Raw genomic sequence first — 24994 nt, forward strand, 5'->3', positions numbered from 1 at the left:
CCATAGCTGTGTGAAAATTTTCAACTTCTGCAATTCATGACTCTTCTTCTGGAAGATTGTGGTCATATTTATTGTTTAGGAATTTCAGCCAATCTCACATAAATTTTGTACTGAGATACCCCATTTTTACCTCTGTTTAAAGGAAGACCTTGCTTTAGTGACTCAAACTGAATTAGCGCATTGGGAGACCCTTAGTCGTAGTCCCCAGAACCCTGTCATCCTGGTGTACCAGGATTTTAGATCATAAGAACTTTTACCCGCACTTCCAGCGATATGAACATCTTCGAGAACGAAACCCTAATCTGGAAACTTGTGAAATTTTGTTTTCTTCTAAAGTTTCTTTTTAATTTTTATTATTATTTTGTGTTGTTGTTATAATTTAGTGATCTCAGTTGCTAACGTGATCATGAGGTATTGTACGCACCTCCCTTGATACTGAAACGCACCGTTCTGATAATGTCTACAATATACTTGGCTTAAGGGTTTTAAAGAATTAAAATAGCAATGAATTCACAAAGAATTAAATCCAACATTAGTCTCTCCTTAATGATTATATATTTTTTATAATTATTAAAGGTAAATAAAACATGTTTAAATTTTAATTTTATAGTAATTATTAATCGTCGGGAAAGAAATTAAAAAACATATTCAATTTCTCCTAAACTGTATAGAAATTTTTTTCGGTTTTAACACATATATAATAAAGCTTCGGATGAGCAAATATAAACTTTAAAACTGAGAAGAGTGTTTGATATCAAAAGTATTTTGATTATCGATAGATAAGTCCGGCGAAACCAAACTTAATAATATAATTTTTATGAAAATGAAAAATTCAAAAAAAAAAAAAAGTTTATCTCAAGCTCCGAGATATATCCATGGATGGGTTTCTTAGAGTCATGGTGGTATATGGAATACGAGTTTTAGTGGGCCAATGATGAGAAGACAAGTGTGAAATGGTTGGGCCAATGGTGAAACCTAACCTGAAATTTCTGAATTTCTCTCATTTGTTCTAGGGGCCATGGCCTTTAGATTCTAGCCCACTACGCTACCCGGCCCTTGGAGAAGGCTCTAGGTGGCCAACTTTTAGTCATTTCGTCAATTTCTAAGTCCTCACTTTGCTCTTCAAATTTCTATCCCTTTGTTGGGTTCCTATTTTTCTATTATCCTATCCTATTATCTTATTCAATTCTATCGAAATGCATATTTGTTTTAATATTCAAAATTCAATTCAAACAAAAACATTAAAAATTATCTTTCTCAATAAAAAAATTTAAAATTAACAAAAACACCCCCACTCACCCAAGTCATTATTACCTATTAGTAGCCACCGCCACTGCTGCCCCCGTCGGCCACCAATGTCATAACGACACACGACCGATTAGATTTGGTCAATCGTGCCCAATCTGTATGTTTTCGACCTAATCCACTATGGATCTGACCGAAAACGGCTAGATCTATGATCAAAGATTTGGCTGTCATTGATGGTTAAACGACAGCCAGAGATCTAGCTGTTAACTATGGTCAAACGATGACAGATACCTTGGTTGTTGTTTTGCCGTTAATGACAACCAGATCTGGCCATTTCCAGCCAGATCCATGGTGGATCTGGTTAGAAAAGGCTAGATGGGCACACGACCAACCAAATCCAACCTATTGTACGCCATCCCGACAACTTCCGGCCACCTCGGTGGCCGACTATCAGCAATAGTTGGATGTGTGGGAATGTTTTTATCAATTTATAAACTTTTATTGTGGGAGTGGGGGTGTTTAGTTTTAAATTAACAAACCTAGGGGATTAAATATTTTCAGAAAATATGTTTCAAAAATGTACCAAAAACATTTTCAGAATCTTATCATATTTTCTAAAAATGCTATTCTAAAAAACTAATCAAACGGAACCATATATTTTCCATAGGATAAATATTTGTACGAGATAGTCTTATCATCTTGTTTAGAGTTAATTACATTGTAATTTTTGAGGTTTAGTGTAGAATCGTCTTCCTTCTTCAATTTTGAGAATTGAATGTTCATATCTTGATTAAAGATTCTAGTAATTAAAATTAACGGTAGAGAGTAAAAAAATACATTTTTAATAAACAATTGACGTTTTGATTAAATGACTAAGTATTTTACATTAAAAAATTATCGATACGGTCAACCATTTGGCCAAAAATTTTGACCATTAACCACTAACCTTATGGTCGGATGGCAAGACTTTAGTCATTTAGACGAGTTACCTATAAATCTTGTATTCGAGTTCCACAAAATAGTTACCTATTATATTTGTGACTTACTTGACCATTAACTTATAAAGTGTTCAATAGACTTTGGGGATTATTTGAGGTATATGTAAACAAGTGTGAAACACCATACGACCATTTGACCTAAAATAGGGAAAAGATTCCGTGACAAACTACGAGGGTAAATTTGTAATAAACCATCTTGTTTTAGTGTTGTGGTGACCGTGATCTATCAAAATTAATATATTAATACATAGGTTTTAATATTATTTTATGTAATAATTATCATCATGATTCACGAATAATTATCAGGATTGTTTTAAAAAATTAAAACAATATTGGGAACTGTAATAATAATGATAAATAAAAGCAAATTGGGCTTAAAAATACATAATTTTACTACTCGAATAAAGAAATACTAGTAAAATACTACTTTATTTCGAAAATATAACTCACCTTATTTAAAATTACTATTTTAACACACTAATCAAAAACCATTAATCATTTTAATAACCCAAAGATTCTGACCCTCGCATTATTTCATCCAAACCGGACAAAAGAAACTGTCCCGGCTGGTCATGTACTTCCAAGTAACGGCTACCTCACCGGCTATAGCAGGTCACACTACGCTACAAATCCAACGGTCACATTTCCCCAGTTCACAATTCACAACGTTTTGCTTTTTCAATAAACTGTTTATAAAAATCTCTGTCTCGCTCTGTTTCTTCTCGTCAATCACAAAACACAAATCTAAGCAAAACCCACTTCAGATTCAGGCAATTTAAGATGTTTAAACTTGTTGTGCTTTGTTTTCTTGTCTTTTTTTTGTCGGATTCCGGCAATGTACAGGCAGATAATGCGCCCGCCCCGTCTCCCGTCACCGTCACGACACAGCCACCGCCTTCTCCGGCCAAATCCCCAGCAACTCCTCCGTCGGCAAGTCCCCATGTATCGCCTACACAGTCCCCGGTTTCATCCCCTCCAAAAGTTTCTCCGGTGGCCTCTCCTGTGAAGTCACCGGTTGCCCCGGTCTCACCGCCACCGGCAACTCCCCCACCAACCGTCACTTCCCCTGCACAATCCCCCGCAAGTCCTCCTTCCCCTCCGGCGGCAACTCCAGTTGCTACCCCTACACTGACTCCAGTTGCTACCCCTGCACTGACTCCAGTCGGGGCTCCGCCAACAGTGGAGGGTCCTGTTGTTTCTCCGGCACCGGAGACAATTCCAGCGAGTTCAGCACCTCCGGCAAACGCTCCAGCCGTGTTCCCCTCTAGCAGTAGCCCACCGGTTCCAACACCAGGGAGTTCTGCACCGGAATCGGCAGGGGGTCCCATTAGCGATGAATCGGGTGCCGGGTCAATATTTGAGGTTCGGGTCATTTTAAGTGGGTTGGCAATTGCAGCCGCCTTGGCATTTTAAAACTTTTGTATTTCCACATTGTACTCATAATTTTTGGTTAGGGTTTTGATTATTTTATGAATCTATAGCGTAGTATGAATTTTTATTGAATTATAAACATTTATTTATTATATTACATTCATCCTAATTTTAATAAGATTAAGACACTTGAGAACCGTTACAAACATCTTTGATTACCGTTAGATTTCGAGATTTATTAGGGTTTTTAATTGAATAAAATGGTCCAAAATTACAAATAAAAATTATCAGAAAATGAATTGAATTAAATTTACACATGTTGAATATTAAAGTTGAGAGAGAAGCCTTAAATTACACTAAAAGAACATTTTGAGTAGCTGGGCAGCAATCAATTTTGATTAGCAATGGTGGCCTTTCTGGCAATTCATGGCCCCTGCAGATGGAGAGTATTTGGTCAAAAATGAAGCTGGTCTAGCCACCATGCTTGAAGCTTTCATGTAGCTTGCTGGAGATTCTTCTCCAGAAGGTGTAAAGAAAGCTCCATTGAGCATTAGATCTCCATCTGATCTCCAATTCCATTTCTTCCACTCTTCCTCATCTTCTGATTCATGCTTTGTCACCTGCAACAACAAGGCTAGTCGTCGTTAGACGTGAACCGGATCATTCTATGATGCTGTTATAACACCATTGAAACTTGCCTCCTTTGTAAATGTGTTGTTTGATGCTAAGAAGACATTTCCTTGGCTGTTAATTGTTGGACTGGCACTTCCTCCAATTGCATACATCTCCCAACCAGTGTATATATTGTTCACAATGTGAAAATAACCATGCCTGCACCTGCAAGAATTTTGAAAAAACTGTAAGGAGAATCGCGGAAATTCTTAGGTGTGAACGTTTTGAACCGTTTACTACTATCAATAAGCGAGGTCTGCAGAAGAGACTGACTAATTACCTCGGCATTCTTTGAACCAAACCTTCCCCAAAAACGTTGAAGGCAATTGTGACCTGCATATTCTTGTCACCAACAAAGTCATCACTGTGCCCCATAAGCATCACTTCATTATGCTGAAACATGTAATTGTTTGAGATGGTAATGGCAGTGGAGCCATACACAGCATCAATGAGTCCATCATTGCAGTTAGCTAATGTACAGTGATCAATCCACACATCTCTGGATCCGGTGATCGAGATTCCATCCCCGTCGGATCGCCCCCGTAATCCGTAGTGGCTTGGTGTGTCCCTCACCAGAGCATTCCCAGCTGGTATACAGTCATGAATGTAAACGTTATGCACAATTATGTTACTCACATTGTAAATTGCTAAGCAAGGTCCATTTGCAATTTGGATATTGAACCCTCTCCCATCAATGGTCTTGTATGAGTTTATCACAAGCTCTTCCTTCAAGCTGATCACCATATCATGATCAAAGATTATCCAAAGAGGCTCTTCTTGGAGTGCCGCATACCGGAGAGTACCCGGATTCGGATTTATAGGATCGTCGTTTCCTGAAACAGTAACTACATAAATTTCCCCGTCTCTACCTCCCACTGCGTTGCGCCCGAACCCAAGTGCACAATCAGCTAACATTTTCCTGTTAGATTCCCAGTTTGGGTCACATCTCCAACAATCATCAATGGGGTTGCCTGTTCTGCAAGATGCTTCATCCCCAAGCTGCCTTCTAGCTGTCATGTCCTCCCTGTTTGAACACTCTTAAAAGTTATTACTTAACCAACAAATCACTGCAAGAAACAAAATGCAGAAAACTTACCATTCAACTCCTTCGGCAGAGAATGTCAAAACGAGATTCAAGAACATGAAGAAGGAGAAGCTGATTGAAGAGCTTGACATTTTGAGGTACAACGGAGTTGCTTCAATGGCTTGGAGTTATATAACAAGCAGCCGTTATCTTCACGGGTCTAGTGAAAAAGATTGATGGAATTTTGATGGTACAATAATCTCAAATCCTCTCCACATTAATGGAAAGCACTGTCTACCATTTGCAGAATCAATGCAGTAAAAAAGAAAATCAACTTTCATTGAGATTGTGTGCAAATTTAGTGAGGACATAAGTTAGGTGAACACCGTTAAAATGGGTTTCAAATGAAGTGATGAATAAAGGAAAAAAAATGAAGACAGTTAAAGAGCTTACGCTGAAATTTAGCCAGTTTTGGAGCTAGTTTGGTGCATTAAAAGAAGTGGGGTTAAGAGCAAGCTGTGGCCGAAAAGTTGGTTCATAATCTTGTGAAAATCGGCTGCCATTTTTAGTGCTTCCGCAAGTTAATTTATTGGCCAAGAAAAGTTATTGGAGACGGTACAAATAAAATTCATGTAACTAAGATTTGAAGAGTCAGTCCGATATGACTTATTCAAGTAAAATTCATGAAAATAGCGTTCCACCCCCGGGGCGAAGCCCTATAATGGAGTAACCACGACTATTAAGGGTCACGAGGACTCGAATTCGAAAAATCATATTAGATCATTCTCTTACTCTTTTATCATCAAGAGGACTCGAACTTGAAAAATCATGTTAGATCTTCTTTTACTCTTTTACCATCAAGTTATCAAATAATGGTTAAAATATAGTTTATTAGACTCTGGTTGTCAAATCGCATATGACATTGTGTATCAAAAACCCAATTTTTCAAATTGGGTATCGTATATCGTATCGTAGGTATGCCTTTTTAATAAAAAAATAATAATAACAAATTTTTTCTAAAAATTAATATCATCTCAAAGATTAATTAACGAATTTTGTTATATTATTAGCTTTAAATAATAGTATTACATAATCAAAATTAATCACAAAAATTAAGAATCTATATTATTTCCTCTCGACCATTCATATTATTTTCAAGATCAATGTCAATATCTATATCTTCACTTGTATTATTATTATAAAAAAAAATGGGTTACACATCTTCCTCTTCATTTTCACCATGCAAAATAAATAAATTTGATTGAGTTTTAGTGAATTGGGTTGGATGACCCAGATCCGACCCAAAAAAAATTTTGGGCCTTCAGCCAAAATTAATAAAATCGTATCAATTTGTATCGATATTTTTAAAGATACGAACCGATAAATATCATATCGTAGGATACATATTAACGTATCGAAATGTTTATAATACACTTTCTGATACGTATCATTAACGACCTGTATTGAACCATACCGTAAGATACTAATAACTACGTATTAAAGTAAATCTTATGAAAGCTATTAAAAAACATTTTAATATTAAAAATGTGATCGAATGAGGTTTATAAAATGAAAAAGTTCAAATTTTGAGCTTGCCAAATAGACGTAAAACGTAATTGTGATTTTTATTTTTTTTTTCAAAAAAGCTTTCGACATTGAAATGAAGTGGTGATATTAATAAAGCCAGTAACTACTTTGTGTGGGTGAAAAGTGATTTAATTGTGAATCGAAATGAAATAGGGTTTAAGAAAGAGGGTACAGTTCAACTAGAGAGTTAATACGGCTATTGGGATTTTAATAATTCGGGACATGCCATGGACCAATTACTTAATAAACATATCATTATAGATCTTAGGCCGAACGATTTACGCATACCTAAGGTTTATCAAAACGACAAGTTAGTACCTAAAAGAAAAGGTTTTGAAACGACAAACAGGTATCTTCCGTTATGTACTGTTAGTAATTTCTGTTTGTTCATAGTGAAAAGACTAAAATGCCTTTAAAAGTTTGATATTTTAGATTTTTATAAACTTAAAAATTTCTAAAAACCCCCTAGGTTTGCTAATTTACTAAACACCCCTATATATAAAAAGTTTTTTAAATGACAAAAACACCCCCATCACCCGCAGTGCCAGATTTCGGCCAACACCACCGGAAACTGGCAGGGAAATTGGGTTACAACATAGACCAGTTGGATCTGTGTCATAACGTGGCGATCTGGCCTTTTCCGGCCAGATCCGTGGCTGATCTGGCCGGAAAAGGCCAGATCGACGCGTTACGACACAGATCTGACGGGGTCTGTGTCGTAACGCAATTTTCGGCTAGATTTCGACGGTGGTGGCCGGAATTTGACATTGCAGGTGTGGGGGTGTTTTTATCATTTAACAAACTTTTTATATATAGGGGTGTTTAGTTAAATTAGCAAACCTAGGGGATTTTTTTAGAAATTTATAAAAAACTAAAATATCAAACTTTCAAGGGCATTTTAGTCTTTTCATTGTTAACAAACAGAAATCACTAACAGTACATGACGGAAGGTACCTGTTTGTTATTTTAAAACTTTTTAAGTACCAATTTGTCGTTATGACAAACCTTAGGTATACGCAAGTCGTTTGGCCTAGATCTTATTAATGCACTTGCCTTTACAATTATAAGTTTCAGCGCATTCAATTTTGTAGCACTTACAACATTAATCTAATTCGATCTAAACTAATTTATACATACTAATGTGTTATAATATATAAATTAGTTTAACATTAATATCATTTAAAACATTTGTCTCTTTTCGACTGTTTTCATATATGTTTATTCATATATGAAATCTTCTATCGTGCATTATCATGGGTATATCGAATATTTTTTTTTTTTTTTTTTTTTTTTAGTAACTAAGGTGTACGAGTCAATTTACGCGTATCTTAACTAATTCTTAGAGGGAGTTATCTCATATAAATCTATTGTCATGACCCCCTAAGTAAATTATGAATAAAGATACTACCTTTGCACTCGATAGAGGAGTTAAGGTAAAAAAAAAAATATATATAAATCGATTTAATATTACCATATTATTTAAAAAAAACATTATCTTAGATACATTGTCTCAAATAAATTGACAAATTATCATATGATGAGATTAGGATACAAAGAGGAAGGTATTATTGAAAATTAAGGGGAGAAAGAAGGAAAAATGTTTTTCAAAATCAGTATTCAATACTGTTATGCTTGAAAAAGTAGGGCTGATGCAGAGCCCGGTCAGCATAAATGATCAGAGTCTAGACAGATCCTACAATTGTTCAGACATTGCCATATCACATGCTGGCGTGAGCAGCATGCTCCTGCCAATGTAGTGGGTGCGTGCCATACTGACGAAACGCTGGAGGCCGTCCACATGTCCAACCCTTGTACTAAACGAGGAAATCACTCGAGTGGGTGAGTAACGGGACGCAAAGAATGATTTGCACTGTATCTACCCCCTTTTTACGGATTCTGTAATCATTACTCCAATACATCCTACTATAAATAGAGAGTTTCTCTCTCGTTTGTGGGATTGGCTCATTTTTACTCTAGAATTGCTAAAATTCTCTCTATAATAGTTTATTCTCTCTTCTGTAATCACTCACAAGTCAGCTCGCTGAACGCGACCTGACCCTCCATATTAATATAATATCAGTGGACGTAAGAGTTGTTTGCTTAAGTATCCAAAGTCCAAACCACTTTAAAACATTGTTTCTTCACCCATTATTCATTTCATTACTCCCATTCGCATGTGTCTTTTGGCCTAGTTTAATATTTCACACGTACGTTTAGTTGGTGTCAAAACCCCACACCAACAAATACCAAATTCTTATTTTTATTTACTTAAAACAAGATATTCTCTATATACCCATCAATAAGAAGAAGTTTCTCTGTTGATATTTTCTTCCACAAATTTTAACTTCCATTCTTCTTCACTCTCTCTCTCTCTCTCTCCTTTAACTAAACATGGCCATATCCAATCTTTTCCTCTCTCCACCACCACCCCTTTTCAGTTTAACTAACAAACTAACCTACAAACTCAACCACCAAACGAAAGTAACCAAACCCAGAAGAACTAGCTTCACTATAGTTGCCAAATCCCAAAACAACAATAACAATAACTCAGCTGACTATCAAGACCGCTTAATCTCAGCCGTTTGTTACTTTTACCCTTTTTTTGATGGCATTCAATATGGGAAATATGTTTTAACCCAATTTACTCCCATTCAAGTTCTTGTACAACCACTTGTACCAGCTATTAAAGTCTTCAAAAGCTTCCCCTTTAATGGGTTTTTGATCTTTTTGACTTTGTACTTTGTTGTTGTTAGGAACAATAATTTTAGTAGATATGTTAGGTTTAATACTATGCAGGCTATTGTGCTTGATGTTTTGTTGATTTTTCCTGACCTTTTGGAGAGAACTTTTAATGTTAAAGATGGGTTTGGGTTGGATTTGATGATGAGTTTGGATAGTACTGTGTTTTTGTTCCTTTTGGTTTGTTTGATTTATGGCTCTTCTTCCTGTTTGTTAGGTCAAGTGCCCAGATTGCCCATTGTTGCTGAAGCAGCTGATAGACAGGTTCTTTGAATGCCTGACTTTGTAATCATTTGTAACTTACTGTTTGATGGAAGTGTTAAAGATTTTAGCTTTATACAATACGATGCTGTTTCAGCCCTTTTTTTTTTTTTTTTTCTTTTTAAAAGTTTTAGTTGGTTTATGATTGTTAGTTTCTTTGAGAACTGATGGGAAATTGGGAAATGGTGTTGTGGTGTTGTCAAATTTAGTGGCTAGGCAATGCGGAAAAGGCCATGGTTCAGCAATTATACTGTCAAATTTATTTTGTTTCTTGTTATTAAATTTTTAATCATTTGTAAACTCATTGTTTGATGGAAGTGTTAAAGGATTTAGCTTTATATAATAAAATGCTTTTTCAGCTGTTGTTTATGTTTTACTTATACATTGAGATTGATGAACTTTGTTAGTTGGTTTAAGATTGTTGTTTTCTGTGAGAGTTGTTGGGAAATTTGGAAATGGTTTTGCCTATGTTGTGAAAAACTCAGTGGTTTGGCCATAATGCAAATGTCATGGTTCCGCAGTTATGTTTGTCGAATTCATTTGGTTCTTGTTATTGAATTTGTAATCAGTTTGTAAACTTACTATTTGATGGAAATGTTAAAGGATTTAGCTTTGTATAACACAATACGCTTTCAGCTGTCGTTTTGTGTTTTATTTTCTGGTTGGTTTCTGATTGTTAGTTTCTTTCAAAGATGTTGTGAAGTTAGGAAATGATGTGTCTTTCTATTGATCGGTCATGTTCGTGTTTGATGTATGTTGTCGAATTTATTTGCTTGGCAATATGGAAACTCTCATGGTTCCGCGCTTTTGATGATGCTAATTGCTTGAAGAGGCAAACTAGTTTAATTATGGCTTCATTGTTCTGTTATGAATTTTGAAGCATGGAAAAAGTTTAGCAGTGATATAAGTAAAAGTAACGTTTCACCGATTGTTTGTTGCGATGCATGTAACCAAGCAGGCTTTTGTCTGGGGAAGAAAACGAGAGAATGTATTTCCAATTGCATTAGATTGGAAGTGTCTAAAGTTTAGTGCACTGGATGATATCATATTGTTCATCTTGTTCTTCATTTTACCTCAGTACAAATATTTGATGATATTGTTTAGCATTGGAGATGGACTAGTTGATACCAGAATTACCATAGCTGTGTTGAAAATTTTCAAACTTCTGCAAATGTCATGACTCTTCTTCTGGAATGATATGTGGTCATATTTATTGGTTTTAGGAATTTCAGCCAATCTCACATAAATTTTGTACTGAGATACCCACATTTTTACCTCTGTGTTAAAGGAAAGACCTTGCTTTAGTGACTCAAACTGAATTAGCGCATTGGGAGACCCTTAGTCGTAGTCCCCAGAACCCTGTCATCCTGGTGTGACCAGGATTTTAGATCATAAGAACTTTTACCCGCAATTCAGCACTTTAGATCGCCTTCTCAAGATATATTTAGTCGATTCTTCGAAACCATTTCCTCTCTAGATAGTCTAAAGTGTTCTTGAGATTGAAGGGAGCATTTGTTGTTCTGATATGCAGTTAGCTAAACTTATAGATGGTATATTAGATACTCTTCATGTTTAAAACTTTTGAATTTGAAATTGTGAAGTTGGATCTTGCATTGAATATAAGGGTGTGCAAAACCGGATATTCGATCCGGTTTGCCAATTTTTTGATCCGATTCGAATTTCCGGATCGGGATAAAAACTTATCTGAATTCGATCCGGTTTTCTGACTGATTTGGTTTTGATTTGATCCGAAAATTTGGATCAGATCAAGCGGATATCCAGTTTTGATTCGAATTTGAAATGCAGTTCTGAGATAGCAAAGGCTGAAGGATGTTAATGGCCTTCTCCCTACTCAACAAGCCCTCACTTTGTCTCGAGCTTACTCAATATCAGCAGCCATGTACCCACACAATTACCATGACCATCATCATCACCATTGTTGATCAACACCATCCACCACCATTGCCATCGCCATTACCATCTTCAACCAAAAAAAAAAAAAAAAAAAAAAATCATCACTAAAAAGATACCAAAATAAAATCAAGAAATTTGCACCTATATCAAATCAATCTATAAAGAACACAAACAACAAATGACTTTGCTATTTTGAGAAACACTCATTTGAATTGCTTGATTAACATGTATCTTCTACGGAGAAACTTGAATGACATCATAATGCTCATGTCCCAAGCTTGGTTGATTTTCATCTTTGGTTTTTTGTAAATTAGAAGTGTTTGTAATCTCATCCTTGGGAGATGTCTCGAGGCTGCACGGTCACGGCCGTTGTTGAAACGGCAACGACAGCTTTGACAGCTTTGAAAGGTGAAGCTATTAGGAGCAAGTGGTCGTATGAGTTGTTTAGTGGAGGAGACGGTGGGAAGAAAAAAATGGTGGAAGGGTTTATATATTTTACAAATTTAATTTTTAATTTTCATTAATATTTAATATTTAATATTATTAATTGTTAATCTTTTATACAGATTTTTATTATATAATTGGGCTTAAATCAATCCATTCTATTATCGTTTCATTTGGTTCAATATTATATCATGAAAATCCAAAAATGTATTTGTTTCAATATTTTCAAAATCCTATTCTATTTTATTCATATCACAAAACATTAATAATTATATTCCTCATAAAGCTAACCCAATTTTACTTTTTTTTTCTTTTCAAAATACTATTTTAAAAATCATCAAATAATGAACCAAATGAAATTGGGCCTTGGAAAAATCAAACTATTTTATTATATAATTGGGTCATGGGGAAATCAATCTAATGTATATAAAAATAAAATTTGGATTTGGATATCCGATTTTTTTGAAAAGCTATTCCGGTATCCAATCAGAAAATCCAAATCTTTCAAAATTGTGATCCGAATCCGATTTAAATTTTCAGATATCTGGTTTTGTTGGATCGAATATCAAATTTTTTTGCACACCCTAATTGAATGTTGTTCCATGGACTTAAATTTACTTCAAAAAAATGTTCAGTCACCATGTTTGCTGAAAACTTAATTTGTGGGCCAACTTATGAACTTGTTTCTTGGCTTTGCAAAGGAAAAAAATAAACTATCTCTGGGTGATTTAGTGGTTTGATAGAGTTTTTGGATATATTACTCAAGAAATCTTAAATTCAAGTCTTTTTTCAATTGCTAATAAAAATAGTCACTAAAATATTTATCTGACGATAATTTTAAGGACTTAAAAAGATTAGAAAAGGAAAATAGAAAAAACTAGCCAAAGTGAAGTGAACATGATGGCGCCAATGATACTGCCATTTATGTGAAACCTATGTGGTTTTTGTTGCTTATTAAACAGATTGTTTCAGATTTTACAGGTAAGGATGACTCTGTATATGTGCCGACGGTCAAAACAAGTTCCAACTCTCGAGGCTTTAATTAAGGTGTCGTCAAGCTCAAGTCTGTCAAATACCCCACTTCTTATTTTATCTCATGGATCCTATAAACATCTTTGAGACTCGTACAAGTTTTATTTAATTTTATCAGAAATCACAAGCTGGAGCATGTGAGGGTCTTTGTTTTCTCTGTCCCACTCCCTCTTAGAGAAAGGGCGAATAGAAATGAATGAACTTAGCACAATATTTTTTTTTGGATCTATGCATATTTTAATGGCGATTTTAGGGAATTTGTTATGTTGGTGAATTAATTTTGTGATATTTCACTATCATAACTTCATTGATGAATGAGGAAGAAGAAGAGAGATTTGAGAATTGTGATAGAGGGAAGTGCCACTCAAATTCATTCATACCCACATCCTAGAAATTTCATTTTTGCCCACAAATGAAGAAGTTTACATCAATCATAATCATCTCATTAATGCGTTACCGATGTTTTGGAATTTATATGTGACAATTTGGGTTTGATCTTGACTTCGAGAACGAAGAAGACCTTAGATTAAATTTATATCATTATATGCGACTATTTAAGTAAAAAAACAATCGTATAAAACCCAAAAACAAATCTGTATTGTTTAGATCTATAATAGATAATATCTACTAAAAATTAGTCGAATTCAGACGGTTATGAATTCATTGTATTATTCTTTTTATTTAATATATTTTTCCACAACACCCTACCAATTTCAATCAAAATCAAACAATTCGATGGTTCATTAATAGGCTGAATATTGTAACAAATCCCATATTGAAAGCGTATTGAGAGGTCTTGGGCTTATGAATGGGAGGAGTCCCCACCTAATAAGTTAGTCTTTTGGGTGTGAAACTCTCAGCCTGTGACAAGTGGTATCAGAGCGACCCCATCCGTTTTTCGATGTCCGCCAAGCGTCCACGTAGGGGCGTCACGTGTGATTGTGGGTCCACACGAGAGTGAGATAGATGGGCAGCAGGAGGCCCCACCTGTGACGAGGGCGTCAGGATTGGGTGGGGAGAATGTAACAAATCCACCTGAAAGCGTATTGGGGAGGTCTTGGGCTTATAAAGGGAGGAGTCCCTCCACTAATAGGTTAGCCTTTTGGGTGTGAAACTCCTAGTCCGTGACAATATATTGACTAAACAAGCATGAAAATGACTTTAAAATTTTGTGACCTACCACTTACATATTAGTACATAACAAATTAAATCTAACACCTAGCCCCCATAAAACCTTTGTCTTACTCGTTTTATATTCTTTGTGACTAATATATACAAGCATTGAATTGATAATATTAATGTTGACAAACCCTAGAAATTGAATAAAATAACCCTTTTGAACCTGGAATCACGTAGCCTTATGAATTATTATTATTATTTTATTTAAATAATAAAATTAATATATAAATACATTGGATACAGGTAATGTCTTACTAACGCGAAAATTAATGTTTAATATTTATATATTGAACTAGATGGCAATCGAATTTTATATTTAAGAAATTGTAAACGATTATTATTTCACAAAAAAAATACGTCAATATTTATTATAATAGAATATTTTGTTATTGTTATTTTTTTTTTTAATCGGGTTTTTATATTAAAGATTGCTAAGAACATTATATGATTGTCATTTAGGATGTCGTTAATTGGTCATCGTGTTTGCTGCTTATTGGTGTTGATAAAATAGGGATGATTCATGCATTCAATTAATATATACAGTACAGATCTTTCACATTCCTCCTTTAATTTGATAAAATGCAAGTGATGGAAGATTGAAATGGCTAGTTTGTAATTCAAAGGAATTGAGTTAATTGAATTCAATACATAGAAGTTGAAAGCCCCGCAACTTATGAAGTGGTTTTGACACAAAAATAATTAATTGAAGACGAAATATAATGGAACATTTAGTGATAGGAATTATTCAATTTCAAAGCAAAAGAAGAGTTGCAACACTTTTCTTACAACAATTTGGTACATAATAATATAATTGAAATGACAATTTTGCCCTTCTTAAAATTAGTAGTTCCTGCATGAAATATAACCATTGCTTTGAGGTCCAACAGTTAATCTTTCACCATTTTAAAAGGCTGTCCAGCACCATGAAATGAGCAAAAATAAAATAAAATAAAACTTGTCATCCTTCATCATCCAACACAAACTCTATTCGCCACAAAACACAAACTATTACTGGCAATAGAGTCCACAACAAAAACATGTATAACCTATCTGAGAATGTAAGTTTGCAACTTTTTGATAATAAAATATGCTTAATTGATAAACACTTTGCAATATAACATTGTTTATAAGACACAGAAAAACAAAATAAATGAACAATAATTTTTTTTTTTTTTAAATGGTTTATACTGTGTCCACGCCAAAAAAGAAGTGTTCATTAAATTATTCCGAATGTCACCCCCATCAATGCTCATTGTGACCATCACTGTCAAAGGTCGATTGCATAATAAAGGAATCAAAACTGAATCAATTTACGTTCAGAAATAAATCAGTAATAATATGAAATTTCATAAATAAACAATGTTTTAAAGTAAGCACCTGTGAGTGGGGCAATGGCTGGCTCCACTTGGAATGACCACTTCTGGTTGCTCAACAGGTGGTGTATATGTTGTTGTTGTAGGTGGAACAACTCTTAATCATGCATAGAGAGAAAGATGGGAACTGTAGTTCCAAGCTCCATGAATATATCAAAAACTGATAATGAAACAGGCATCATTGATTCTCCAAAAAGCTTGATGCTGGAGCTTAGTTCGTCCTCAAGTCAAGAGGTTAGTCAAATTAGCCAAATATGAATACGAATATCCAAGAATTTGTCAAACATCCGCATATGCTTTAATCCAAACTTAAGTTCTACGCAAAAGTTCACTAAAACTTAAAAATTTCTATTTGAAAAACTCTTTCTACAAGAAGTTTGAGTTTATACTTAAAGAAAATAATGGATTACTAAATTTAGTCTGGTTGCATAAAAGCACCAATTAAAAAAAAATTTCAACTGTATTTAGACATTAAGAAAACTTAAAGAGTAAGTGCTTTTAAGATTACACTAAGTTGGCACATAAATCATCAAATTTTTACTCTATAAAAGAAAAGATTACCTTTCAAATATGGTCTCCGCTTTCCATCATGTTAGCTGCTGGGTTTGAGAACTAATCAAGTTCATTTATGATTAAAAAAAAAAAACAATTAAAAGGATGTTACTCATTTATCCCATCACACACAGATGCACATGCACACACATAAACACATACCGTATATGCATTAAATGTGATAAAGTAAGAGAAAGTTATGCAATTCTTGGAAGCTAATACATTGTGCAGTAGCTAAAAGATATCATATCCAATTTGATGGAGACATATGGACAAAGCCATACCATCATACTATGTACCATAATCAATCTATAACTTCACATGTAAAATATATGTAATGTATGAAATAAATAATACCAGACATTTGACGAAGTTAGAATGCCATCACCAATAACCATGCTGGTTCCCAAAAGCACTACTAGTAGCAATAGAAGTTACTCACTCCTCAATTGATCTTACATTTCATCTAGTTTTCTAGCATAACTATTGTGTTATAAAAGGGATGTAATCTCGTAAAACCCAAAAACAAATCTGTATTGTTTGGATCTATAATAGAAAATGTCCACTAAAAATTAGTCAGACTCTGGTGAATTCATTGTATTATTAAGGACACATGGAATGTATTATTCTTTTTATTTAATATATTTTTCCACAACACCCTATCAATTTCAATCAAAATCTAACAATTCGGTGGCTTATTATAGGCTAAATATATTGACTAAACGAGCATGAAAATGACTTTAAAATTCTGTGACGTACCACTTACATATTAGTACATAACAAATTAAATCTAACACCTAGCCCCCCATAAAACCTTAGACTTAAACGTTTTATAATTCTTTAGTTGACTAATATATACAAGCATTAAATTGAATGATATGAATGTTGACAAAACCCTAGAAATTGAATAATAAACAACCGATTTGAACCTGGAATCACGTAGCCTTATGAATTATTATTATTTTATTTTATTTAAATAATAAAATTAATATATAAATACATTGGATACAGGTAATGTCTTATTAAGGAGAAAATTAATATTTAATAGTTATATATTGAATACCAAAAGGAGAATTATCTAAACCCCTCTTATGTATATACGATATCTAACAAACCCTTATAGTTTTGAATATGACTCTCAATCCCCTACCATTTGTTAGGCTTACAGTATCCTATTACCGATACACATCTAGCAAGTAAATACATTCTTTTACATATGTTAATATGTAACAAATTAGCTTAATGTCCTGAAGCCGACCTCCCTCTGTCCATCTTTCCATCGTCACCACATCAGTCACAACTAGGGGTGAAAACCAAGCTAAGCAACTCGAGCTAGGCTCGGTTTTGGCTTGAGCTCAGCTCGACAATAGTCAAGTCAAGCTACTCAAATACTTATTTGAGTTGAATTCGATCACGGTGCAACTCGACTCGAAAAACTCAATTAAGCTTAATTAAGCTCGATTAAAACTCAATTAAAGCTCGAATTCGAATTCTAAGTTCGAGTTCAAGTTTGAACTCGATTCTTCGGGCTTAAATTCGAACTTGAATTCGATATTGTAGCAATTAAGTCGAGTTCGACTATCCAAATACTTCACTTGATTTCACCCCTAGTCATGACAGTGGCTTTGTGAGGCCACAACTAACCATAAGGTGTTAATGTCTAACAAATAATGGGGGGTTTAAAAGTTATATCCGAAACTTTAAAGAGTTCATATGGGTATGAAGTTTAATAGTCTCCTTATTTGGTCTCCAAAAACAATCTAATTAAACACTCAAAGTCCTACCTAATTCCATTTTCTTTTTTAGTAATGTTATATAAACAACTGAGTCATATAATTAGGCAAAAAACAAAGGACATAATAATTATTTTAAATAAATTTTATGTAATTTTTGTCTAATTGTATGACCCAGTTGTAAACAAAACATTATTGGGCATGTTTGGCTTATTATTTCTGCCTATATTCTCAATCCTATTCTCCAAATAATGTTTGGCACATTATTCCAGAAATATTACCCTATTTTTTTAATTACTCTAGACCCCATAAGGTTATTAATTTCATTAAATACCCCCTAAAAAAAAAGTTTAACAATTAGCAAAAACACCCCCGCTGCCCATACTTGCCAGATTCCGGTAACCACCGTCGGTGGTAGTTGGAATCTGTACAACGGCCTTCCTGCCGACCAGAAATGGCCGAAAGTTCACCGATCTGGCCGTAACGACGGCCAAAGAAATGGTCGTCGTTGACCGAAAATGACGGCCAAGGATGGCCGTCGTTTTGGCATTTTTCGGCCGTCACATCCACAGCGGGCTGTGGATCTGGCCGAAAAAGGCCATAACGACGCGTTACGACACAGATCCGACCTGTCTGTGTCATAACGCGATTTTCCGGCCAGATTCCGGCGGTGGTGGTGAGAGTGTTTTTTTCATTTTATACATTAGGATGTTTAATTAAATTAGCAAACCTAAGGGTTTTTTCATAAATTTTTAAATTTTATCTCGTAATACTCATCTATCCAACTACTCAATATTATTCTCAAAATCCTATCCAAAATAATAAACCAAACGCACCCATTGTTTCTTTATTGAATTATAAGGAATCGACAAGATTGAAGTTTTAATTTAATTTCATTAATTGAAAAATAATTTCATTTTTATTAAGAAACACATGCAAGTTATTTTAACAATTAAATTATTTTAAAAAAAAAATATTTTCAAGAATTTCGTTGTGGTAAACATGTGGGATCAAAAGCATTTCATTTGTTCATCTTAAAAACAAATAAAACAAATAATATTTAATATTTAATTATATATTATTTTGCATAATTTTATTTTAATTAAAGGAAAATAAATTAATGAAAATTGCCAAGATAATAAAATTGCGATTTTTTGAAAATTAAAATATTAAAGTAATTAACTTTTTTTTTTATTTTTATAATTTGCACTTGCTTTTAAGCAAATTTTAAGCGTTATAAGAGGAAGAATCTAAACCGTCCACAGAACCATCGTGCTTCCAACCCGGCCAATGCTCCACTGTCGGTGCCTGATCTTACTGGCGTCATGTAATCGATGACCACCGTCCACCTGTCCAGCATCCGTGTTTTCACTGCCAGCCTGGCAATTTTGGTAGCGCGTGGAATAGGGAAGTTTGGACCCCACATACTAATGCCCTTCAGTTCCCCAGAATTTGACCCTCTTGTTTTAGATTAACTACAAAAATGCCATTCCAAGAAATTCCTGAAGCCGACACTTCCAGTTTGGCGCCTATTTATTTAAAAAAAAAAAAAAAACATATAAATAAATATAAAATGAAAATTTATTTATTTGGACTATTTTTACATCAAGTGGTCAACGATTTGACGGTCAATGATTGATTGGTGATGATCATGATGTCATAAGATTGTGTTAGGAAATGGGTCCCATAATTAATCTCTTTAAGAGGACTTTACAAGTAGGTGATTATATTCTGCAATGCAAAAGGCGAGTAAGATCACGTGAGTATATATGCATTGCTTGCGATCTGGTGTTTCGGGTACTACACTTTTATGTTACTTTTGTGCCTTGATTTCTGATCAAGATATGCCCAGCCACGTGATCTGATTTCCAGCATCTTTACTCCATCCATCTCAAATCTTTAAAGTACGAAAAACTATCATTTCTTGACTTTCTAGTCAACATTAGCTCATTTCTTAATAATAATAACCAAAATTTTTTCGCATAATATTATATGTATAACATTTTTTATACAATATTATATAATAAAATATAATAGAATAAAAAATTATTTTTAATTTAAATCAATCAATCAATTTTTATTATTTCATATTATACGAATGAGAAATATTGTATAAAAATGTTTTACATGTAGTATTTATGCATAACTTATAATTTATAATATGATAGCATAAATGTTCTTTCAATTACATTACGTATGTATTATGGTAAGTCGTAACCGTTCAATCATCTTATATGATTTATAGTGATTGAACAAGTGTTAGTGTGTGTATCTTACTGAACACTCTGTAATATATAATACACGACAGAGGATGACACATGATTTTTCAATTAATGAGAAAATTTTCAACAAGACCAATTGGATGCTCGTAAAATCACATGATGTGTAAATTGTACTGATCAAATATATGTATTATACGTATTTCTCTAAGGACTTTATGGTAAATAATACACGACATAAGAAGACAAATCACTGAGGATGTAAATACCTTAGCTTGGACTACACTTGCCCAAGTTAGATCTAAGGTACACTTATATCAAATTCGAGTTTTTTTTTAATTTTTAATTTTTTAATTTTTTTTAATCCTTGTAATTTACCAAACAAGTCAAATTTAAGATATTATTTGAATGGACACGAATAACCCTTTATCATTAATTATTTATATATTATATAACTCACTTTAAAAAAAAAAAATTGGACACAAATAATTAAATTCAATATAACAACCATAAAATCCCTCAAACCACTCTCGTTATCATATCCGTCTAAATGTAAGAAAAGTCCTTCTACAATGTATAAATGGCCAACTAATCATAACTTATCTTATCATGTGATTTTAACCTATGTCTTGATTACACGGATAATTTAATTTAGTATCATCGGAAATTATGTTAGGTAATGCCTTATTAAAGCTTCTAAAAAGGATTATTATTATTATTATTTTTTTTTTTGTGCAATGAATTATTTATTTGTATTTTAGAAATTAAAATTTTCTTCTTTGAGAGAAACACACACGCTCAAAGCAAATACAATAATAAAAGCAAATAATAAATTGTCATTAAGTCATAAATAATTACAATTACCAAAAAGGCCTTGGTTTAAGGCATTGCCATTATTGAAACCAATCTAATCAATGTTTCTTGATTTCTTCTTGGTACCACTCTAGGGTTTTTAATTAATATTTTAATTTGTTGAACAGGACAAACCAACACAAGGGTAAGGCCTCATTCTAGGGTTTTTTTTTTTTTTAATATATATATTTAATATTTTATTTATATCTACATCCCCACATTACTAGACTTTCACATTTCATGTTATATCACTTCGAATTTGATAGTTTAATCCATTCGTGAGTAATTTATATGGTTAGGGCGAATTGAAGATAATGTGGATAAATACACAGTTTTATATTCAATTTCTTATTTGAGTATTCGTGATTTGAGTAGAGGGCCTTAACGGTGGGCGAATTGTTACGCTAGTCTCGTAGGATACTACTTACTAAAGGGATTAAGTTTATGTAGCAGGTAACGTAACCCTATCCCGACCTTGATTATAGATCATAATTTGGTCTAGAAAGAGGTAATATTATCTTGATAGTATAGAGTAACCTTTATAATACTTCTTATACATTTACTCCAAAGGGACCGTAACGTTACCCTGATAATGTATACTGACTTTGCAAGTCAATTTCAAATGGATGGTAACGTTAACCTAATAATGTATAATAGCTCTCAGCAAAACCTGTTTGTTTAAAGAATTGAATATTCCAATAATCTAATTCATTGATTTTCAATCCATAATTACAATTCATTAAATCTTCTATTAACATAATTAAATAATATCAAAAGTATTATAATGATAGTGACAAAAACAGGAGATTACAAATAAAATCTCGACAAGATCTTCTACAAAGACGTAGTGGCTGCACTTGTAATTAACCTCAAATCCAAGCCCTGTTTCCATTAACATCTTCTTCAACCTTCTCCACTCCTCAGTCCTCTCCTCACTTTTAACTCCCACTCTCTTCCTTACTCTGCATCTCCATTTCCGCGATACAAACCTTCACTCTCTCTCTCTCTCTCTCTCTAGTTTCTCTCTCCTCAAAACGACAATGCTGCAGCTCAAGCTTCTCCTCCTCCTTCTCTTCACCACCACCACCACCACCTTCACTTTCAGCCACGCCCACAACATCACGCGCATACTAGCCGACCACCCCGACTTCTCCACCTTCAACCACTATCTCACCGCCACCCACCTGGCCGACGAGATTAACCGTCGCACCACGATCACCGTCTGCGCCCTCAGCAACGCCGCCATGTCGGACATCCTCGCCAGCCACCCCTCCATCAACACCATCAAGAACGTTCTCTCCCTCCACGTCCTCCTCGACTACTTTGGCGCCAAGAAGCTCCACCAGATCACCAACGGCACCGCATTGGCCGCCACCATGTTCCAGGCCACCGGCTCCGCCCCCGGCTCAGCTGGGTTCGTCAACATAACCGATTTAAAAGGCGGGAAAGTTGGTTTCGGTGCCGAGGATAATGGCGGGAACCTTGATGCCGTGTTCGTTAAGAGTGTCGCAGAGAAGCCTTACAACATTTCTGTTATTCAGATCAGCAAGGCCCTCACGTCTGACGTGGCGATGGCCCCCGCTCCCGGGCCCAGTGAGGTCAATCTTACAGGGATCATGTCCGCCCATGGATGCAAAGAGTTTGCCGATGCTTTGATTGCTAATGGCGAGGCCTTGAACACCTATCAGGTCAGTGATTCAAGCAATTGAGTGTTTTTTTTTTTTTTTTTGTGTTAAAGTTTTGATTTTATCTGTTGAAGATTTAGTCTTTAGATCTGAGGTTTTTGGGGGGCATAAACTTGAATTCCGGTATCGTTACTGGGAATCATTTGTCAGACTGTCACCCAGAATGCTAATTTTCGTAGCACAGAACTTTTTGTGAGAGTTAACATGCAAGTTCTCGAAGCCCGGTAACATTACTGAACCACCGTTGAATACAGGAAACCAAAATATCAGCCCCGTAACCATACAAGTACCCTTTTACGCAGTATCATTTGGTTAAATAAGTTGGCAAGCATTACCACTTTTGGGTTGTAAATGTTTCTGTACCTCTACCGGTTATTGAGTTTTTGTTTTGAGTAGTGGAAAGATTCAACTTCTCCAAGCCCCGTAACGTTACCGGATCAGTGTGGAATGTTTTTGTTATCCTAATCGATATCAGCTTGGTAACCATACAGTAGGTTAACTTGGCAGGCATTACCACTTTTGTGTTGTAATTGTTCATGTAACATTACTGGTGATTTGAGTTTTTGTTTGAGTAGAGAAACTGAGAAAGATTTGATGACCCTATTGCAGAATATTGTTTAAATGTTCCTGTAATGTTACTGGGTCGGTACTGTCAATGTGAGTGGTAATTTTTTCACTGAGCTGTTTTTGGGTTTGGTACAGGATAATGCAGAAGGAGGGTTGACAGTGTTTTGTCCACTTGATGATGCATTCAAGGCCTTCTTCCCAAAATATAAGAATTTGAGCAAATCAGACAAGACTTCGTTTCTGGAATTTTTGGCTGTTCCAGTTTACCAGTCTCTGTCCATGTTGAAATCCAACAATGGGGTGATGAACACGTTGGCCACCGATGGAGCGAAGAAGTTTGATTTCACTGTGCAAAACGAAGGCGAAGAAGTGACATTGAAGACCAAGATCGATACTGTCAAGATTACCGGGACTTTGATCGATGAGCAGCCTCTGGCAATTTACACAACTGATAAGGTTTTGATGCCTAAGGAGTTGTTTAAGGGTGCAGCTGCACCAACTCCCGCTCCGGCTCCAGCCCCAGAGAAGGCAGCCAACGCCCCAAAGGGCTCAAAGCGTGCACCCTCCACTGAGGCTGCCGATTCACCGGCTGATTCCCCCGACGATGATCCAGCAGATCAGACGGCTGACGATAATGCCGGTGTGAAAGCTGGTGCTGCAAGATTTCTTGCTCTGGGTTTGAGCTTGTGTTTAGGACTTTTGCTGCTGTAAGTTCACTGTTTTGCTAGATCTCTTTTTTTTTTTCTTTTAGTTTTGGAGGAAATAATTTTATATTCTCTAGTTTATTTCTAGCATGAATGTGTTTTATTTTTATTTTTTTCTTTTTCGAAATTGTTTTTAGTGTGATGATTTTCATTTTTGAGTATTTTTTCGGTCAGGGGAGATTGTGATTTGTTTGTGGGTGTGATCTATTTGTGACAAAAAGGATGTAAATCTATTTTATACACATTGTAATTGCCACTTATCATTAATTAATTAGGAAGATTTCACTCTATTACCATCTTATTAATTTCTTTATCCAGTCTCTCCATCATCTTTATATATATATATATCATTAGGGTGTTCGGACAAGTTTATGCGCACTTTAATTAATCTCCAGGGTCCATTAAACACCATACAAGTCCAATATTCCAAGGTAAGAAACAAATGTGATAGATGGTCTAAAGATAGTTCAAACCCAGAAAGTTAATGAAGAGAGCAGACCTTCTTGACGTACGAACCGTCTGAACTGTCTTTCTTTATTATAATTCTTGATTCTATTGAGACCCAATTGAGCTAATTTTTTTAAAGAAGTTATTGGTAGTAGTTTTGCTTTTCTTTTGATTAGGTGTAAATGTAATCTTTTATGAGTTGTCTCTGCCCAATTATGGGCACTATTGGCTTCTCTTTCTAAGAGTTAATACATAATAAACCCCCTCTCTGGCTCTCTCTGTCTCTCTCTCACTCAAAGGAAGCAAATGTAGAAATAGGCACTAACTTTTTGACTAAAGATAATGTTGTCTTCAAATAAAACCAAAACAATGAGATGAAGCTTTGTGATTGAT

General features: G+C 34.7%; 4 protein-coding genes across 4 annotated transcripts; 3 read left to right on the top strand and 1 right to left on the bottom strand.

Annotated features, from left to right (window-relative positions):
* Positions 1-3026: 3026 nt before the first annotated feature.
* Positions 3027-3726, top strand: LOC116117050 (vegetative cell wall protein gp1-like). The gene has a single exon (XM_031403078.1). The coding sequence runs from the start codon at positions 3027-3029 to the stop codon at positions 3657-3659; it is 633 nt and encodes a 210-aa protein (XP_031258938.1). The 3' UTR covers positions 3660-3726.
* Positions 3727-3943: 217 nt separating this feature from the next.
* LOC116117065 (probable pectate lyase 18) lies at positions 3944-5463 on the bottom strand. Its single transcript, XM_031403098.1, has 4 exons — positions 5386-5463; positions 4570-5313; positions 4316-4454; positions 3944-4237 (listed from the first exon to the last, which is right to left on the bottom strand). The coding sequence occupies exons 1-4, from the start codon at positions 5430-5432 to the stop codon at positions 4016-4018; spliced, it is 1152 nt and encodes a 383-aa protein (XP_031258958.1). The 5' UTR covers positions 5433-5463; the 3' UTR covers positions 3944-4015.
* A 3795-nt stretch (positions 5464-9258) lies between these two features.
* Positions 9259-10242, top strand: LOC116117066 (protein TIC 20-v, chloroplastic-like). Its single transcript, XM_031403100.1, has one exon. The coding sequence runs from the start codon at positions 9292-9294 to the stop codon at positions 9910-9912; it is 621 nt and encodes a 206-aa protein (XP_031258960.1). The 5' UTR covers positions 9259-9291; the 3' UTR covers positions 9913-10242.
* Positions 10243-22187: 11945 nt separating this feature from the next.
* LOC116117068 (fasciclin-like arabinogalactan protein 1) lies at positions 22188-24444 on the top strand. Its single transcript, XM_031403102.1, has 2 exons — positions 22188-22886; positions 23586-24444. The coding sequence occupies exons 1-2, from the start codon at positions 22239-22241 to the stop codon at positions 24159-24161; spliced, it is 1224 nt and encodes a 407-aa protein (XP_031258962.1). The 5' UTR covers positions 22188-22238; the 3' UTR covers positions 24162-24444.
* Positions 24445-24994: the final 550 nt, after the last annotated feature.

The sequence above is a fragment of the Pistacia vera genome, unplaced genomic scaffold (genome assembly GCF_008641045.1).
Source record: "Pistacia vera cultivar Batoury unplaced genomic scaffold, PisVer_v2 Contig797, whole genome shotgun sequence".
Classification (NCBI taxonomy): domain Eukaryota; kingdom Viridiplantae; phylum Streptophyta; class Magnoliopsida; order Sapindales; family Anacardiaceae; genus Pistacia; species Pistacia vera.

Coding starts and splice junctions, on each gene's coding strand:
- LOC116117065 (XM_031403098.1), bottom strand. CDS start 5,432: ATGTTCTTGAATCTCGTTTTGACATTCTCTGCCGAAGGAGTTGAATG. Junction 4,455..4,569: donor TTGGTTCAAAGAATGCCGAG/GTAATTAGTCAG, acceptor AAATTCTTGCAG/GTGCAGGCATGGTTATTTTC. Junction 4,238..4,315: donor ACAACACATTTACAAAGGAG/GCAAGTTTCAAT, acceptor TTGTTGTTGCAG/GTGACAAAGCATGAATCAGA.
- LOC116117068 (XM_031403102.1), top strand. CDS start 22,239: ATGCTGCAGCTCAAGCTTCTCCTCCTCCTTCTCTTCACCACCACCACC. Junction 22,887..23,585: donor AGGCCTTGAACACCTATCAG/GTCAGTGATTCA, acceptor GGTTTGGTACAG/GATAATGCAGAAGGAGGGTT.
- LOC116117066 (XM_031403100.1), top strand. CDS start 9,292: ATGGCCATATCCAATCTTTTCCTCTCTCCACCACCACCCCTTTTCAGT.
- LOC116117050 (XM_031403078.1), top strand. CDS start 3,027: ATGTTTAAACTTGTTGTGCTTTGTTTTCTTGTCTTTTTTTTGTCGGAT.